Source organism: Schistocerca gregaria, chromosome 11 (genome assembly GCF_023897955.1).
Source record: "Schistocerca gregaria isolate iqSchGreg1 chromosome 11, iqSchGreg1.2, whole genome shotgun sequence".
Taxonomy (NCBI): domain Eukaryota; kingdom Metazoa; phylum Arthropoda; class Insecta; order Orthoptera; family Acrididae; genus Schistocerca; species Schistocerca gregaria.
In genome coordinates this window covers 44,951,191-44,970,209 of record NC_064930.1, presented here as the reverse complement: position 1 = coordinate 44,970,209, position 19,019 = coordinate 44,951,191, and the positions used below count along the sequence as shown (strand labels likewise).

At 43.4% G+C, this 19,019-nt stretch overlaps 1 protein-coding gene across 1 annotated transcript in view; it reads left to right on the top strand.

Annotated features, from left to right (window-relative positions):
• LOC126295127 (ankyrin-3-like) overlaps window positions 1–19,019 on the top strand; it is a 79,008-nt gene that overhangs the window by 43,948 nt on the left and 16,041 nt on the right. The window contains exon 2 of the mRNA XM_049987398.1: window positions 6,781–7,356. Coding sequence (XP_049843355.1) covers window positions 6,791–7,356 — 566 coding nt within the window. The 5' untranslated portion in view covers window positions 6,781–6,790. The remainder of the gene's footprint in view (window positions 1–6,780; window positions 7,357–19,019) is intronic.

The window sequence follows — 19,019 nt, the reverse complement described above, 5'->3', positions numbered from 1 at the left end:
GTCATTATTAAGCAATAGTGGTCCAAGTGACCATCCATTATTTAGAATATATAAATAGGGAAGCAGCGAGGCTGCTGGGACGGGTACTTTGAGCTGATATCTCGAAGTGTAACCTGTGTTACTTACTTGAATATTATTTCACTAAGAATTACAGTTGTGAAAAAATATGTTGCTTGATTTGTGAACCTGTCAGTTGTTTTACGAAGACATACTTTACAACTCGGCCTCTTTGCAATGTGTCATTGTGGATCTGATGAGCTGTTACGAACGAAAGAATAAATCCAGAATGAGATTTTCACTCTGCAGTGGAGTGTGCGCTGATATGAAGCTTCCTGGCAGATTAAAACTGTGTGGCCGACCGAGACTCGAACTCGGGACCTTTGCCTTTCGCTGGCACGTGCTCTACCACTGAGCTACCGAAGCACGACTCACGCCCGGTACTCACAGCTGTACTTCTGCCAGTATCTCGTCTCCTACCTTCCATACTTTACAGAAGCTCTCCTGCGAACCTTGCAGAACTAGCACTCCTAAAAGAAAGGATCTTGCGGAGACATGGCTTAGCCACAGCCTGGGAAATGTTTCCACAATGAGATTTTCACTCTGCAGCGGAGTGTGCGCTGTTATGAAACTTCCTGTGAGTACCGGGCGTGAGTTGTGCTTAGGTAGCTCAGATGGTAGAGCACTTGCCCGCGAAAGGCAAAGGTCCCGAGTTCGAGTCTCGGTCGGGCACACAGTTTTAATCCGCCAGAAAGAATAAATGTTTAAAAACTGGAACCGACCACTTTCACTGTAAACCACACACTTTATGAAGATCCAGGCAACCTACGGATATTTCAGTTATGTGGAGAAAACTTTCACTTTAACCTTCTACTTATGATTCTAGATAACATCAGATGACATGCACTTTTGATAAGTCAGTTCATCTGTCTTCGAAGTTTTGAAGATTGACTTACCGACGAGTAGATAATAATTAAGTAGAAGTGTTGAAAGGTGCAGTGTGATGCGCCAGAGCCATATGCCGAAGACGATGGTATTCGCTCCCCATAGTGCCACCTGGCCATCCAGAGCATGGCGTTCTTGCGTCCGTACATTCTCGTGACCAAGGCTGCCAACAGTCGAGATACAACGCGTATAATGCTGCCGTGTCTTTCTGCAATACTGCATAAGTAGCATGCAGCCTCTCGTAGTCCTATGACACCGGTCAAAACTGATGAGGTGTTGATAATGCCGTCTTTGCCATCTTCATCTACATCTACATCTACATGACTACTCTGCAATTCACATTTAAGTGCTTGGCAGAGGGATCATCGAACCACAATCATACTATCTCTCTACTATTCCACTCCCGAACAGCGAGCGGGAAAAACGAACACCTAAACCTTTCTGTTCCAGCTCTGATTTCTCTTATTTTATTTTGATGATCATTCCTACCTATGTAGGTTGGGCTCAACAAAATATTTTCGCATTCGGAAGAGAAAGTTGGTGACTGAAATTTCGTAAAAAGGTCTCGCCGCGACGAAAAACGTCTATGCTGTAATGACTTTCATCGCAACTCGTGTATCATATCTGCCACACTCTCTCCCCTATAACGTGATAATACAAAACGAGCTGCCCTTTTTTGCATCCTTTCGATGTCCTCCGTCAATCCCACCTGGTAAGGATCCCACACCGCGCAGCAATATTCTAACAGAGGACGAACGAGTGTAGTGTAAGCTGTCTCTTTAGTGGACTTGTTGCATCTTCTAAGTGTCCTGCCAATGAAACGCAACCTTTGGCTCGCCTTCCCGACAATATTATCTATGTGGTCCTTCCAACTGAAGTTGTTCGTAATTTTAACACCCAGGTACTTAGTTCAATTGACAGCTTTGAGAATTGTACAATTTATCGAGTAATCGAATTCCAACGGATTTCTTTTGGAACTCATGTGGACCATCTCACACTTTTCGTTATTTAGCGTCAACTGCCACCTGACACACCATACAGCAATCTTTTCTAAATCGCTTTGCAACTGATACTGGTCTTCGGATGACCTTAGTAGACGATAAATTACAGCATCATCTGCGAACAATCTAAGAGAACTGCTCAGATTGTCACCCAGGTCATTTATATAGATCAGGAACAGCAGAGGTCCCAGGACGCTTCCCTGGGGAACACCTGATATCAGTTCAGTTTTACTCGATGATTTGCCGTCTATTACTACGAACTGCGACCTTCCTGACAGGAAATCACGAATCCAGTCACACAACTGAGACGATACCCCATAGCTCCGCAGCTTGATTAGAAGTCGCTTGTGAGGAACGGTGTCAAAAGCTTTCCGGAAATCTAGAAATACGGAATGAACTTGAGATCCCCTGTCGATAACAGCCATTGCTTCGTGCGAATAAGTGCGCTGCACAAGAGCGATGTTTTCTGAAGCCATGCTGATTACGTGTCAATAGATCATTCCCTTTGAGGTGATTCATAATGTTTGAATACAGTATATGCTCCAAAACCCTACTGTATACCGATGTCAATGATATAGGTCTGTAGTTAAATGGATTACTCCTACTACCCTTCTAGAACACTGGTGCGACCTGCGCAATTTTCCAATCTGTAGGTACAGATCTATCGGTGAGCGAGCGGTTGTATATGATTGCTAAGTAGGGAGCTATAGTATCAGCGTAATCTGAAAGGAACCTAATCGGTATACAATCTGGACCTGAAGACTTGCCCGTATCAAGCGATTTGAGTTGCTTCGCAACCCCTAAGGTATCTACTTCTAAGAAACTCATGCTAGCAGATGTTCGTGTTTCAAATTCTGGAATATTCCATTCGTCTTGTCTGGTGAAGGAATTTCGGAAAACTGCGTTCAATAACTCCGCTTTAGCGGCACAGTCGTCGGTTACAGGACCATCGGCAGTGCGCAGCGAAGGTATTGACTGCGTCTTGCCGCTTGTGTACTTTACATACGACCAGAATTTCTTCGGATTTTCTACCAAATTTTCTTCCAATGTTTCGTTGTGGAACCTATTAAAGGCATCTCGCATTGAAGTCCGTGCCATATTTCGCGAATCCGTAAATTTTAGCCACTCTTCGGGATTTCGAGTACTTCTGAACTTCGCATGCCTTTTCCGTTGCCTGTGCAACAGCGTTCGGACCTGTTTTGTGTTCCATGGGGGATCAGTTCCATCTCTTAGCAATTTATGAGGTATGCATCTCACAATTGCTGTTGCTACTATATCTTTGAATTTGAACCACGTCTCGTCTACATTTGCATAGTCAGTTGGGAAGAAATGGAGATTGTCTCTTAGGAAGGCCTCTAGTGACACTTTATCCGTTTTTTTAAATAAAATTATTTTGCGTTTGTTTCTGGTGGATTTGGAAGATACGGCATTGAGCCTAGCTACAACGACCTTGTGATCACTAATCCCTGTAACAGTCATGATGCTCTCTGTCAGCTCTGGATTGTTTGTGGCTAAGAGGTCCAGTGTGTTTTCGCAACCATTTACAATTCGCGTGGGTTCGTGGACTAACTGCTCGAAATAATTTTCGGAGAAAGCATTTAGGACAATCTCGGAAGATGTTTTCTGCCTACCACCGGTTCTGAACAAGTATGTTTGCCAACATACCGAGGGTAGGTTGAATTCCCCACCAACTATAACCGTATGAGTGGGGTATTTATTTGTTACGAGACTAAAAATTTCTCTGAACTGTTCCGCAACTGTATCATCGGAGTCTGGGGGTCGGTAGAAGGAGCCAATTATTAACTTAATTCCGCTGTTAAGTATAACCTCCACCCATACCAATTCGCACGGAGTATCAACTTCGACTTAAAGCCTTTCTTGACTAGGCATCAACTCACCACGTCCAATGTTAAAGGTAACTAACGCCCACGACAGCCACAGCATGCTTGAAAGCAAGCCTGATTTACATCTTCACAGTGGCGCTGCTACACCTAAGCTTTCGTCTACATCGATACTTCTCAGTCCCCCAGACGGCGCGTAGCATAGAGTACCCTGTATCACTATCAGTCATTTTCTTTGCTGTCCCACTCGCAAATAGAACGAGGGAAAAACGGCTGTCTATATCTCTCCATATGGGCCCTGATGTCTTCTTATCTTGTATTTGTGGTCCTTACGCGTAATGTACACTACTGGCCATTAAAATTGCTACATCACGAAGATGACGTGCTACAGACGCGAAATTTAACCGACAGGAAGAAGATGCTGTGATATGCAAAGTTTCCATCGGATTTCTCATACACAAACAGCAGTTGACTTGCGTTGACAGGTGAATCGTTGTTGTGATGTCTGGTGTAAGGAGGAGAAATACGTACCAACACGTTTCCGACTTTGATAAAGGTCGGATTGTAGCCTATCGAGATTGCGGTTTATAGTATCGCGACATTGCTGCTCGCGTTGGTAGAGATCCAGTGACTGTTAGCGGAATATGGAATCGATGGGTTCAGGAGGGTAAAACGGAACGCCGTACTGGATGTTAACGGCCTCGTATCACTAGCAGTCGAGATGACAGGCATCTTATCCGCATGGCAGTAACGGATCATGCAGCCACGTCCCGATCCCTGAGTCAACAGATGGGGACGTTTGCAAGACAACAACCATTTGCACAAACAGTTCGACGAGGTTTGCAGCAGCATAGGCTATCAGCTCGGAGACCGTTTCTGTGGTTACCCTTGACGCTGCATCACAGACAGGAGCGCCTGCGATGGTGTACTCAACGGCGAACCTGGGTGCACGAATGGGAAAACATCATTTTTTCGGATGAATGCAGGTTCTGTTTACAGCATCACGATGGTCGCATAGGTGTTTGGCGACATCGCGGTGAACGAACATTCGAACCGTGTATTCGTCATCGCCATACTAGCGTTTCACCCTGCGTGATGCTGTCGGGTGTCATTGGTTACACGTCTCGGTCACCTCTTGTTCGCATTGACGGCACTTTGAACAGCGGACGTTACATTGCAGATGTGTTACGACCCGTGGCTCTATCCTTCATTCGATCCAAGCGAAACCCTACATTTCAGCAGGATAATGCACGACTGCCTGTTGCAGGTACTGTACGGGCCTTTCTGGACACAGAAAACGTTCGACTGCTACCATGGCCAGCACATTCTCCAGATCTCTCGAAAACGTCTGGTCAATGGTAGCCGAGCATCTGGCTCGTCACAGTACGCCAGTCACTATCCTTGATGAACTGTGGTATCGTGTTAAAGCTGCATGGGCAGCTGTACCTGTACACGCCATCCAAGCTCTATTTGACTCAATGGCCAGGCATATCAAGACCGTTATTACGGCCAGAGGTGGTTGTTCTGGGCACTGATTGCTCAAGATCTATGCACCCAAATTGTGTGAAAATGTAATCACATGTCAGTATCATATATTTGTCCAATGAATACGCGTTTATCATCTGCATATCTTCTTGGTGTACCAATTTTAATGTCCAGTAGTGTATATTGGAGGCAGTCAGCTTCAGATCCTTGTCCTCCAAAGTTTCTCACTAATGTTCCTCGAAAAGAGCGTCTCCTTCCATCCATAGATTCCCATTTGAGTTCGCAAAGCATGTTGTGTTGTTCGAACCTACCAGTAACAAATCTAGCATCCTGCCGCTAAATTGCTTCAATGTTTTTCTTTAATCAAAACAGGTACGGATCCAAAACACTAGGGAAGTACTCAATAGTACGTTGCAGCAGCGTCATATACACAGTCCTTTACAGGCAAACCACACTTCCCTAGAATTCTCCCAATTAACCAAATTCAACCATTCGCCTTTCCTACCCTCAATACTCAAATGTTCGTTTCATTTCATGTCGCTTTGCAGTGTTGCCCAAATTTTCAAACGACGTGTCTGTGTCAAGAACGACACTACAAATGCTGTACCCGAGCATTACAGGTTTATTTGTTTCCACTTACTTTCTTCTATATGTAGAGATACCTGCCAATCATCATATCTACTAGAAATTTAGTTCAAGTCATCTTGTACCTCCCTACAGTCACTGAATTTGACAACTTTCCGTACAGTACAGCGTTATCAGCAAACAACTGCAGATTGCTGCCCATCCTGTCTGCCAAATCATTTATGTATACAGAAAGTAACAGCGGTCGTATCACGCTTTCCTGTGGCACTCCTGACAATTCATTTGTCTCTGATGACCACTCGCCGTCGAGGACAACATACTGGGTTATAATTTAAGAAGTCTTCTGGCTACTCACGTATCTGTGAACCTGTTCTACATGCTCATACCTCGTTTAACAGTCTGCAATGGTCTACCGAGTCAAACGAATTCTAGAAATATACAGTCTGTCTGTTTCCCTTCATACATAGCGCCACTGTCATGCAACCGCCCGAAATTTGAATAAACATAACCTTTTAGATGTAGAAACATGTTCCAACTTTATGATGCACACTTCCTTCTTAGAGTTGCGGTTCTTTTCTACTGTCAGTGAAATTTCGTTTGGCTTTGTCAGCAGTACTGCAGTAGACCTCCGTTTTGGAATGCATCATCAACAAGTCACAGAATTTAAAGAAATGAGGTACTTCTGTGGACATGTTCAAAAGAATGGTGTTGGAACAATAAGGGAAATTTTGCTTATGAGTTGTTGAAGATTTGCAGCTACTTACCTGTGTAATGAATATGACACAGTGGGGTTGTAATGGGGTTGTAACTGACCTATGGTGAACATGATTTCCCAACTGATGCTTGACATATGTGTGTCTGTGTCTCACACAAGTACTGAAGGTACTGCGTAACCCGGAGGGCGGCTCTGTGCCACTGTGTTCCAGAATCGACATTATGGAAGCCACATACAAGGTTGAGACGGCCACGGCCACGCCCCTCGGAGACCTTCTAGAAGCCGGGGACAGCACCATGGTGACGCTGGATGCAGGCGCTACACGTCTGGTGGCGCACAGAGCCGTCGTGGCAGCCAGGAGCTCCGTGTTCTCCGCCATGTTGCACGACGACACGCCAGAGGCCAGCAGTGGCCACATCAGCATCCCCGATATGGAGGGCCCGGTGCTCACACAGTTGGTTGCTTACATGTATACTCTTCAGATACCCCAGCTGCCCACCATGGTCTCCCAGCTGCTGGCTGTCGCTGACAGGTACGGTGTGTCAAAGCTGAAGACAGGATGCGAGCAGCAGCTGGCGGCACAGCTGTCTGTGGAGAATGCGGCAGCCACGGCTGTGCTTGCAGTGAGGTGGTCCTGCCCGAGCCTAACTGCAGCCACCCTAGCCTTCATTAAGGCCCATAACTTCCACGTGATGGCTACACAGGGCTGGGCAGATGCAATGCGCACAGCCCCTGAAGATTTGATCGAAGTCAGTCGCCTACTTGCTGAGTCACCAGCGGAAACCAGGTAAGGATGAGGCGAGGCACTGGCAGCGTTCCCCAAAGTTGTGTGTGTGTGTGTGTGTGTGTGTGTGTGTGGGTGTGCATAGCTGTGGGTGTGGCTGTGGCTGTGGGTGTGGGTGTGTGGGTGTATGGGTGTGTGGGTGTGGGTGCTCATGGGTGTGGGTGTGTGCATACGAGTGTGTGGGTGCATGGGTGCACTTTTTCAAGTATGCTATGTTTGCCATTCAGTTTCTGTATGTGTGTCTGTGCTGTGAAATACCACTTCGTCGACAGCTACAAAAATGCATTTGCCGATAACTCACAATGAAATAAAGTCGAATGGAATGAATGATGGAAAGACATAAAAGGAAAGGCTTTCCCTATCCCTACACACCCAAAGTCACCTTTACTTCACGAAGTATAAAAGCTGTTGCATAAGTGTTGTGTGCATAGTTCCGCGTAGTCAGCACATGCAGAACTTTCCCAACAGATCGCGCCCCGCTAAGCACAACAGCACAGGCGCAGCACTCGTTCGTCTCCGCACTACGAGATGGCGCTGCCTTAGAGATAGACCAAATTCTGCTTCCGCCGATCCGCGTATTAACATGTAACGCAGCCAATGAGATTCCTGCTAACGTAGAACCTTTTCTCCTCACATACCACACTCGCGCAGTGATACCTGAATGTGTGAGGTATTATAACGAGTGTACAGACCTCCGATTAGTCAGTCTGCATTAGTCTGCATTTGTCTGTACCAGTCTATAGTCAAGTTTTAGTCTGCGCCTGATAAGATTATCATATTCCTGTACATAGCCATGAAGATAAATGTATAGAAACTTTGTCAAGTGTCAGAAATATGTGAGAATAAGATTAACGAACCAAGACCAAAGGAACTTCAGATTGTCAATTGTAAACAGCATCCAGGATCAAGTTATGTAATATCCATGATTTTTATTATTTTGATAAATGTGTGTGAAAATTAATCAAGTTCTGTTTAAAGTTGGTCACCATCAATCTGTTACTCTAAACGTTCAAGTGGTATTTCTAACGTCTGACCTAACGGCAGAAGATAAACACGCATCGATAAGACCACGAGACGTATTGCTGACACTCGCCTACTTCGTTAGAGCGACAAGTCAAATAATCTGATGGTGTGTGTACCGAAGGTCTTACAGTACGCACTCCACAGTAAGTATGTGTGTTAAGTGTAGGGGACAGAAATGGACTTGTGTGTAATGCAGCATCACGTTCATACTGGTGATGATGAGAGAACGGAGAGACTAAAACACAGTGGCGGCACATATCTTTCTCTTTACAGCTTCAGCACATATCTAAATTGAGCTGTGTTTACTGTCACACAAGTTAGCAAACAAAAATGAATGAAGATTCAAGTTTTTTGTAGTTTCAGAAACTATTTTGGCCTTCAAGGAGCCCATCCTTTTTTGGAGTAATTAGTTCTGTTACACTAGGCGTGTTACAATTTTCAAGGAACCCCTTTAGTTCGAGTTCACAAGTAAGGTTCATTTGCAAATGTTGTGCTAACAGCTATGATACGAAAACGTTAGCTGCTAATGACTCACAATGTGCATCAGGAGGGCAACAGAAATTGTTTCTGGGACGTGCAGAGATCCATCTTCTATGGGATTAATGTACCACACTTCACAAAATGGACATCGTCGAGATTCAAGAAATGCTCAAAACAAAAACAAAAATGGTTCAAATGGCTCTGAGCAGTATGACCTCAGGTCATCAGTCGCCTAGAACTTAAACTAATTAAACCTAACTAACCTAAGGACATCACACACATCCATGCCTGAGGCAGGATTCGAACCTGCGACCGTAGCGGTCGCTCGGCTCCAGACTGTAGCGCCTAGAACCGCACGGCCACTCCGGTCGACTGCTCAAAACAAACCACTGACTTTCACTATGGACACCAAATGAAAATTGGCGCGCCATACTGATCAGTGACGTTTGCACCATTAAGATCGAAGGTGAAATCCTTGGGAGCTACAAACTGTGCAGGACACTCAGTTAGGTATCCACTTTTAAAGAACGCATATAGAATCATAATTGATGATGAGGACTAATGAAATGTGGTGGCATGCAGCTGAATTTGAAAGTCTGTCATTGAGCGTATAGCTGAAATTGCGATAATTCGTTTTATTGGACAGAGAAAATCAAACATCCAGGGGTTGAATTTTGGCAGTGGTTCCAGATGGTATGAACTGCAATGTCACAAATTTTTCATGGAGTACTTTAGTATTGCTCATCAGTGTGGGATTCGTACCAGGACGGGTTGACAGAGGAGATAGAGAAGATCCAAAGAAGAGCGGCGCGTTTCGTCACAGGGCTATCTGGTAAGCGTGATACCGTTACGGAGAGTGGCAGACTGTGCAAGAGAGGCGCTCTGCATCGCGGTGCAGCTTGCTGTCCAGGTTCCGAGAGGGTGCGTTGCTGGATGAGGTATCGAATATATTGCTCCGCCCTACTTATACCTCCCGAGGAGATCACGAATGTAAAATTAGAGAGATTCGAGCGCGCACGGAGGCTTTCCGGCAGTCGTTCTCCCCGCGAACCATACGCGACTGGAACAGGAAAGGAAGGTAATGACAGTGGCACGTAAAGTGCCCTCAGCCACACACCGTTGGGTGGCTTGCGGTGTATAAATGTAGATGTAGGTGTAGGAGCATAGTTTCCTTAAAAGAAGTATGATTTTTACGTGCAGACCAGCAGTCAAGCAAAACAAAGTTAGTTTGACCAGGTTTGGAGCAAAAACCATTGTACAACCAATCGCAGTGTTACGTCCCTTTCCTCACGTAAATATTCTCTACTGTCCTTGTAAGATGACTCACATGAGAAAGACGCGTAGCAGGAAGAGCACCTCTAACTTGTCGCAGCACGGTAAATTACTCTCCGGCCAATTTACCATCCATATTAACAGCCGACATAATTGTGTACGAATGCATTAAAGCATTGATGTAAGTTGATCTTAATACAGATTTCTTGGTAACTAATTTCCAGGATTCGTTTCATATGGATTTTCTCATGAAGTCTCGATTGGTCCAAGTTGAAAACAGATTCCGTACTGAACGATGGAATAAGTTTGTTTATCTCATAAACAAATGTTTGGTTCTATTCCGCAGTTTACTGGCATAGTCAGGTTGGCGATTTGTTTGAAATTTCGTTATCTTAAATCTTCCAGTGGTGTAGCTCTTCCCTTGAAATCACTGTAATGTATGTTACGCACAATTTCATATGCAGAACGTAATAAATCACGATCTTGCACATCCTGTAAATTGTATGTAGCGTCCTTGAAATGCGCAAACAAGTTTCTTTAAAAAGTGCTTCTTGTCAATCCTGTTCATAATTTTTTTTTTATTTTCCATATAATTATGTTTAGTTCCCAATCCTTGAGCAACGATTGTCCTTTTCAATGTCACTTTCAGTTGTAAGCACGTATCGTCTTCATTACACTTCTCATGTACACTGTCCACACACTCAAGCGTGTAAGACACCACACATACCAGTGACTCATCTTGCAGAAACGCTCATATTTCATCTGCCACTTCTCTCTTTGTGACGAAATGTAAGTTTCTGCAACTGTGGTTTTACATACAGGGTGTTACAAAGAGGTACGGCCAAACTTTCAGGAAACATTGCTCAGACACAAAGAAAGAAAATATGTTGTGTAGACATGTGTCCGGAAACGCTTACTTTCCATGTTAGAGCTCTTTTTATTACTTCTCACCAAATCACATTAATCATGGAATGGAAACACACAGCAACAGAACGTACCAACGTGACTTCAAACACTTTGTTACAGGAAATGTTCAAAATATCCTCCGTTAGCGAGGATACATTCATCCACCCTTCGTCGCATGGAATCCCCGATGCGCTGATGCAGCCCTGGAGAATGGCGTATTGTATCACAGCAGTCCACAATACGAGCACGAAGAGTCTCTACATTTGGTACCGGGATAGCGTAGACAAAAGTTTTCAAATGCCCACATAAATGAAAGTCAAGAGCGTGGAGGCCACGGAATTGGTCCGCTTCTGCCAATCCATCGGTCACCGAGTCTGTTGTTGAGAAGCGTACGAACACTTCGAGTGAAATGTGCAGGAGCTCCATCGTGCATGAACCACACGTTGTGTCGTACTTGTAAAGGCACATGTTCTAGCAGCACAGGTAGAGTATTCCGTATGAAATCATGATAACGTGCTCCATTGAGCGTAGGTGGACGAAACTGAAATGAGCTCCAACATGGAAATTAAGCGTTTCCGGATACATGTCCACGTAACATCTTTTCTTTCTTTGTGTGTGAGGAATGTTTGCTGCAAGTTTGGCCGTACCTTTTTGTAACACCCTGTATAATGCAATGTTTGCTTTGTTCATTGTTTCGATTAGTCTACTTTGCATTAGCACCACTAGCACCGTAGCGCTGTTGTGAGTCACTCGTCGACTAAGCAGTTCAGCTGCGGTCCGTAGCCTCGCGCTGTGATCACCATTGGGTACCTTCAGTCCCACCTCTTGTTGCCATTAGCAGCTACTGTTGTGATTGAGCGGTAGACAATGTGTGGTGTGTCGAATGCCCTAAAAATTCGCCCCTTTACGATTTCGCACTCAAGGGGTTTGGCAACAAGTTTTTGAAGAGAGGGTATACTGAGAGTTCATCCTGCATGTGGTATTCCCACTGTGTGCACAAAGATGTGCTGCTCAGCACAGAAACAAATGCAGTGATGTGTGGAATTTGCAATCAAACTGGCGAGTGTTTATGCCTTGTTCTGCATTATGTACAGGTCACAGTACACCTCTTCACTGTAAGAATCTTTTATAATGTCGATGCTGCTGCAGTGACTGCTGATAGTAAGACAGATATGGATGGAATGTTGTTGTTGTGGTCTTCAGTCCTGAGACTGGTTTGATGCAGCTCTCCATGCTACTCTATTCTGTGCAAGCTTCTTCATCTCCCAGTAACTACTGCAACCTACATCCTTCTGAATCTGCTTAGTGTATTCATCTCTTGGTCTCCCTCTAAGATTTTTACCCTCCACGCTGCCCTCCAATGTTAAATTTGTGATCCCTTGATGCCTCATAACATGTCCTACAAACCGGTCCCTTCTTTTTGTCAAGTTGTGCCACAAACTCCTCTTCTCCCCAATTCTGTTCAATACCTCCTCATTAGTTATGTGATCTACCCATCTAATCTTCAGCCTTCTTCTGTATCACCACATTCTTCTCGTCCAAACTATTTATCGTCCATGTTTCACTTCCATACATGGCTACACTCCATACAAATACTTTCAGAAACGACTTCCTGACGCTTAAATCTATACTCGATGTTAACAAACTTCTCTTCTTGAGAAACGCTTTCCTTGCCATTGCCAGTCTACATTTTATATCCTCTCTACTTCGACCATCATCAGTTACTTTGCTACCCAAATAGCAAAACTCCTTTACTACTATAAGTGTCTCATTTCCTAATCTAATTCCCTCAGCATCACCCAAGTTAATTCGACTACATTCCATTATCCTCGTTTTGCTTTTGTTGATGTTCATCTTATATCCTCGTTTCAAGACACTGTCCATTCCATTCAACTGCTCTTCCAAGTCCTTTGCTGTCTCTGACATAATTACAATGTCATCGGCGCACCTCAAAGTTTTTATTTCTTCTTCATGGATTTTAATAACTACTACGAATTTTTCTTTTGTTTCCTTTACTGCTTGCTCAATATACAGATTAAGCAACATCGGTGTACCCGTGGTCTAAGGGTAGCGTCTTTGATTCATAATCAAAAACGTCTTCGGTCCCGGCTTTGATCCCCACCACTGCCTAAATTTTGATAAATAATCAGCACTGGCGGCCGAAGACTTCCGGCATAAGAAGTCAGCCTCATTCTGCCAACGGCCTTGTCAAAGAGGGCGGAGGAGCGGATAGAGGCTCAGGGCACTCTCTTGTGCTAGGGGTGGGAAATTGCCCCTAAAGGCGGAAGAATCAGCAATGATCAACGACATAAGGATGCAGAAGACAATCGAAACCACTGCATTAAAGACACGTAACGTGTATCCACAGGACATATGGCCAGTAGTTGAAGAAGTGTCATGATGATCTCTCCATTGGCAAAAGATTCCGGAATAGTCCCCCATTCGGATCTCCGGGAGGAGACTGCCAAGGGGGAGGTTACCATGAGAAAAAGATTGAATAATCAACGAAAGGATAATGTTCTACGAGTCGGGGCGTGGAATGTCAGAAGCTTGAACGTGGTAGGGAAACTAGAAAATCTGAAAAGGGAAATGCAAAGGCTCAATCTAGATATAGTAGCGTCAGTGAAGTGAAGTGGAAGGAAGACAAGGATTTTTGTTCAGATGAGTATCGGGTAATATCAACAGCAGCAGAAAATGGTATAACAGGTGTAGGATTCGTTATGAATAGGAAGGTGGGGCAGAGGGTTTGTTAGTATGAACAGTTCAGTGACTGGGTTGTTCTAATCAGAATCGACAGCAGACCAACACCGACAACGATAGTTCAGGTATACATGCCGACGTCGCAAGCTGAAGATGAACAGATAGAGAAAGTGTATGAGGATATTGAAAGGGTAATGCAGTATGTAAAGGGGGACGAAAATCTAAATTCATGCCGGACTGGAATGCAGTTGTAGGGGAAGGAGTAGAAGAAAAGGTTACAGGAGAATATGGGCTTGGGACAAGGAATGAAAGAGGAGAAAGACTAATTGAGTTCTGTAACAAGTTTCAGCTAATAATAGCGAATACCCTGTTCAAGAATCACAATAGGAGGAGGTATACTTGGAAAAGGCTGGGAGATATGGGAAGATTTCAATTAGATTACATCATGGTCAGACAGAGATTCCGAAATCAGATACTTTATTGTAAGGCATACCCAGCAGCAGATATAGACTCAGATCACAATATAGTAGTGATGAAGAGAAGGACTGAAGTTCAAGACATTAGTCAGGAAGAATCAATATGCTACGAAGTGGGATACGGAAGTTCTAAGGAATGACGAGATACGTTTGAAGTTCTCTAACGCTATAGATACAGCAATAAGGAATAGTGCAGTAGGCAACACAGTTGAAGAGCAATGGACATCTCTAAAAAGGGCCATCACAGAAGTTGGGAAGGAAAACATAGGTACAAAGAAGGTAGCTGCGAAGAAACCATGAGTTGTTGTTGTTGTGGTCTTCAGTCCTGAGACTGGTTTGATGCAGCTCTCCATTCTACTCTATCCTGTGCAAGCTTCTTCATCTCCCAGTACTTGCTGCAACCTACATCCTTCTGAATCTGCTTAGTGTATTCATCTCTTGGTCTCTCTACGATTTTTACCCTCCACGCTGCCCTCCAATGCGAAATTTGTGATCCCTTGATGCCTCAAAACATGTCCTACCAACCGGTCCCTTCTTTTTGTCAAGTTGTTCCACAAACTCCTCTTCTCCCCAATTCTGTTCAATACCTCCTCATTAGTTATGTGATCTACCCATCTAATCATCAGCATTCTTCTGTAGCACCACATTTCGAAAGCTTCTACTCTCTTCTTGTCCAAACTATTTATCCTCCATGTTTCACTTCCATACATGGCTACACTCCATACAAATACTTTCAGAAACGACTTCCTGACCATTAAATCTATACTCGCTGTTAGCAAATTTCTCTTCTTCAGAAACGCTTTCCTTGCCATTGCCAGTCTACATTTTATATCCTCTCTACTTTGATCATCATCAGTTATTTTACTCCCTAAATAGCAAAACTCCTTTACTGCTATAAGTGTCTCATTTCCTAATCTAGTTCCCTCAGCATCACCTGATTTAATTTGCCTAGATTCCATTATCCTCGTTTTGCTTTTGTTGATGTTCATCTTATATCCTCCTTTTAAGACACTGTCCATTCCGTTCAACTGCTCTTCCAAGTCCTTTGCTGTCTCTGACAGAATTACAATGTCATCGGCGAACCTCAAAGTTTTTATTTCTGCTCCGCGAATTTTAATACCTACTCCAAATTTTTCTTTTGTTTCCTTTACTGCTTGCTCAATATACAGATTGAATAACATCGGGGAGAGGCTACAACTCTGTCTCACTCCCTTCCCAACCACTGCTTCCCTTTCATGTCCCTCGACTCTTATAACTGCCATCTGGTTTCTGTACAAATTGTAAATAGCCTTACGCTCCCTGTATTTTACCCCTGCTACCTTTAGAATTTGGAAGAGAGTATTCCAGTCAACATTGTCAAAAGCTTTCTCTAAGTCTACAAATACTAGAAACGTAGGTTTGCCTTTTCTTAATCTTTCTTCTAAGATAGTCGTAAGGTTAGTATTGCCTCACGTGTTCCAACATTTCTGCGGAATCCAAACTGATCTTCCGTAAGGTCCGCTTCTACCAGTTTTTCCATTCGTCTGTAAAGAATTCGTGTTAGTATTTTGCAGCTGTGACTTATTAAACTGATAGTTCGGTAATTTTCACATCTGTCAACACCTGCTAACAGAAGAAATACTTCAGTTGATTGATGAAAGGAGGAAGCACAAACATGTTCCGGGAAAATCAGGAATACAGAAATACAAGTCGCTGAGGAATGAAATAAATAGGAAGTGCACGGAAGCTAAGACGAAATGGCTACAGGAAAAATGTGAAGAAATCGAAAATGATATGATTGTCGGAAGGACAGACTCAGCATACAGGAAAGTCAAAAAACCTTACCTGACATTAAAAGCAACGGTGGTAACATTAAGAGTGCAACGGAAATTCCACTGTTAAATGCAGAGGAGAGAGCAGATAGGTGGAAAGAATACATTGAAAGCCTCTATGAGGGTGAAGATTTGTCTGATGTGATAGAAGAAGAAACAGGAATCGATTTAGAAGAAATAGGGTATCCAGTATTAGAATCGGAATTTAAAAGAGCTTTGGAGGACTTACGGTCAAATAAGGCAGAAGGGATAGATAACATTCCATCAGAATTTCTAAAATCATTAGGGGAAGTGGCAACAAAACGACTATTCACGTTGGTGTGTAGAATATATGAGTCTGGCGACATACCATCTGACTTTCGGAAAAGCGTCATCCACACAATTTCGAAGACGGCAAGAGCTGACAAGTGCGAGAATTATCGCACAATCAGCTTAACAGCTCATGCATCGAAGCTGCTTACAAGAATAATATACAGAAGAATGGAAAAGAAAATTGAGAATGCGCTAGGTGACGATCAGTTTGGCTTTAGGAAAAGTAAAGGCACGAGAGAGGCAATTCTGACGTCACGGCTAATAATGGAAGCAAGGCTAAAGAAAAATCAAGACACGTTCATAGGATTTGTCGACCTGGAAAAAGCGTTCGACAATATAAAATGGTGCAAGCTGTTCAAGATTCTGCAAAAAGTTGGGGGAAGCTATAGGGAGAGACGGGTCATATACAATATGTACAACAATCAAGAGGGAATAATAAGAGTGGACGATCAAGAACGAAGTGCTCGTATTAAGAAGGGAGTAAGACAAGGCTGTAGCCTTTCGCCCCTACTCTTCAATCTGTACATCGAGGAAGCAATGATGGAAATAAAAGAAAGGTTCAGGAGTGGAATTAAAATACAAGGTGAAAGGATATCAATTATTCGATTCGCTGATGACATTGCTATCCTGAGTGAAACTGAAGAAGAATTAAATGATCTGCTGAACGGAATGAACAGTCTAACGAGTACACAGTATGGTTTGAGAGTAAATCGGAGAAAGACGAATGTAATGAGAAGTAGTAGAAATGAGAACAGCGAGAAACTTAACATCAGGATTGATGGTCACGAAGTTAATGAAGTTAAGGAATTCTGCTACCTAGGCAAGAAAATAACCAATGACGGACGGAGCAAGGAGGACATCAAAAGCAGACTCGCTATGGCAAAAAAGCATTTCTGGCCAAGAGAAGTCTACTAATATCAAATACAGGCTTTAATTTGAGGAAGAAATTTCTGAGAATGTACGTCTGGAGTACAGCATTGTATGGTAGTGAAACATGGATTATTTGAAAACGGGAACAGAAGAGAATCGAAGCATTTGAGATGTGGTGCTATAGACAAATGTTGAAAATTAGGTGGACTGATAAGGTAAGGAATGAGGAGATTCTACGCAGAATCGGAGAGGAAAGGAATATGTGGAAAACACTGATAAGGAGAAGGGACAGGATGATAGGACATCTGCTAAGACATGAGGGAATGACTTTCATGGTACTAGAGGGAGCTGTAGAGGGCAAAAACTGTAGAGGAAGACAGAGATTGGAATACGTCAAGCAAATAATTGAGGATGTAAGTTGCAAGTGCTACTGTGAGATGAAGAGGTAAGCACAGGAAAGGATTTCGTGGCGGACCGCATCAAACCAGTCAGTAGACTGATGACAAAAAAAAAAAAAAAATCGGGGAGAGGCTACAACCCTGTCTTACTCCCTTCCCAACCACTGCTTCTCTTTCATGTCCCACGACTCTTATAACTATGGATGGAATGATGCTGCATAAATGGAAATTGAAGATGAGGAGTATGTATGTGTTTCTCCTTATTAGCAGTAAGAACATTGTGAAACGCTGACACTTGAGTGAAAAAGGTGGTCACAGTTTTCCATTTCTCATGTTGCCATGTTGACTTGTCTCAAGTTTTAGATATACTAAAGTATGCCACTAAAGCAACGTCTGCCCCATATTTACTACTCACAGTTCAGCTTCGGCGATCCAGACCACACCTTCAGCTCACAGGTCGATCTCCACACAGAGTAGCAGCCTAGCACCCGGCAGTCCTGGTAAGTGATGTGATGTGATGTGATGACAGAAATGCCTGGCCTTGTGTTAGTATTGATAATCCCATTCGAGGCAGTGGCAGACCAAGTCAGGTACAGGTAAAAGATGTCAAAACCAGAGGCCCCCAGTCTGCTTGATGTATTCGTAGTGCACATTTTGTAAAATAATAATAATAATAATAATAATAATAATAATAATAATAATAATAATCTTGTAATCTCTGACAAAAAATCAAATACTTTTAATGTGTGTAATGTACATAGATACACATTGGCTATCACGGACCCTGAACATCACGTGGCAACCTTTCGTTATTCGTCCAAAGATGGCAATCTTGAGAACTTTGGACCCAGTTACCATGATAACCCAGCTGCTGAAGGACCTTCTGCAGCTCATCCTCCCATCGCTCCCTTGTTCTTCAATTTGGACAAGTTCAACCAGGCTTTCTCGTGAGCACAGCTGTGGCCTGGAACTTTTTTGGCATCCTGACAATGTACCCTGCCCAGCTTATTCTTCGGACTTGCATTTTTGCTCAATGTATGGTTGTTTCAGTAGGTTGTCCAGATCCTAGTTCCTTCTACGTCGCCATGTATTCTCTTCGCGGATTGGTCGAATTATCTTTCTCGATTTCCGTTCAAAAATCAGCAGTTTCTGTTCATCTTTTTTCGTGGTGCTTATTGTTTCTGTCCCACACAACACCGGTACTATCATTGCATTAAAGGCTTTAAGTCTCTTGATACTGACAGATTTCTTGATGACATTATCAGCTTCAGACTGAAAAATAAGTTTTAGACCCATTGACAATACACTGATTAATTTCTAGTTTTAGTTTATTATGCCAGGTGGGAACTTCAGGAGATGGGACCTGGATAAACTGAAAGAACCAGAGGTTGTACAGACTTTCAGGGAGAGCATAAGGG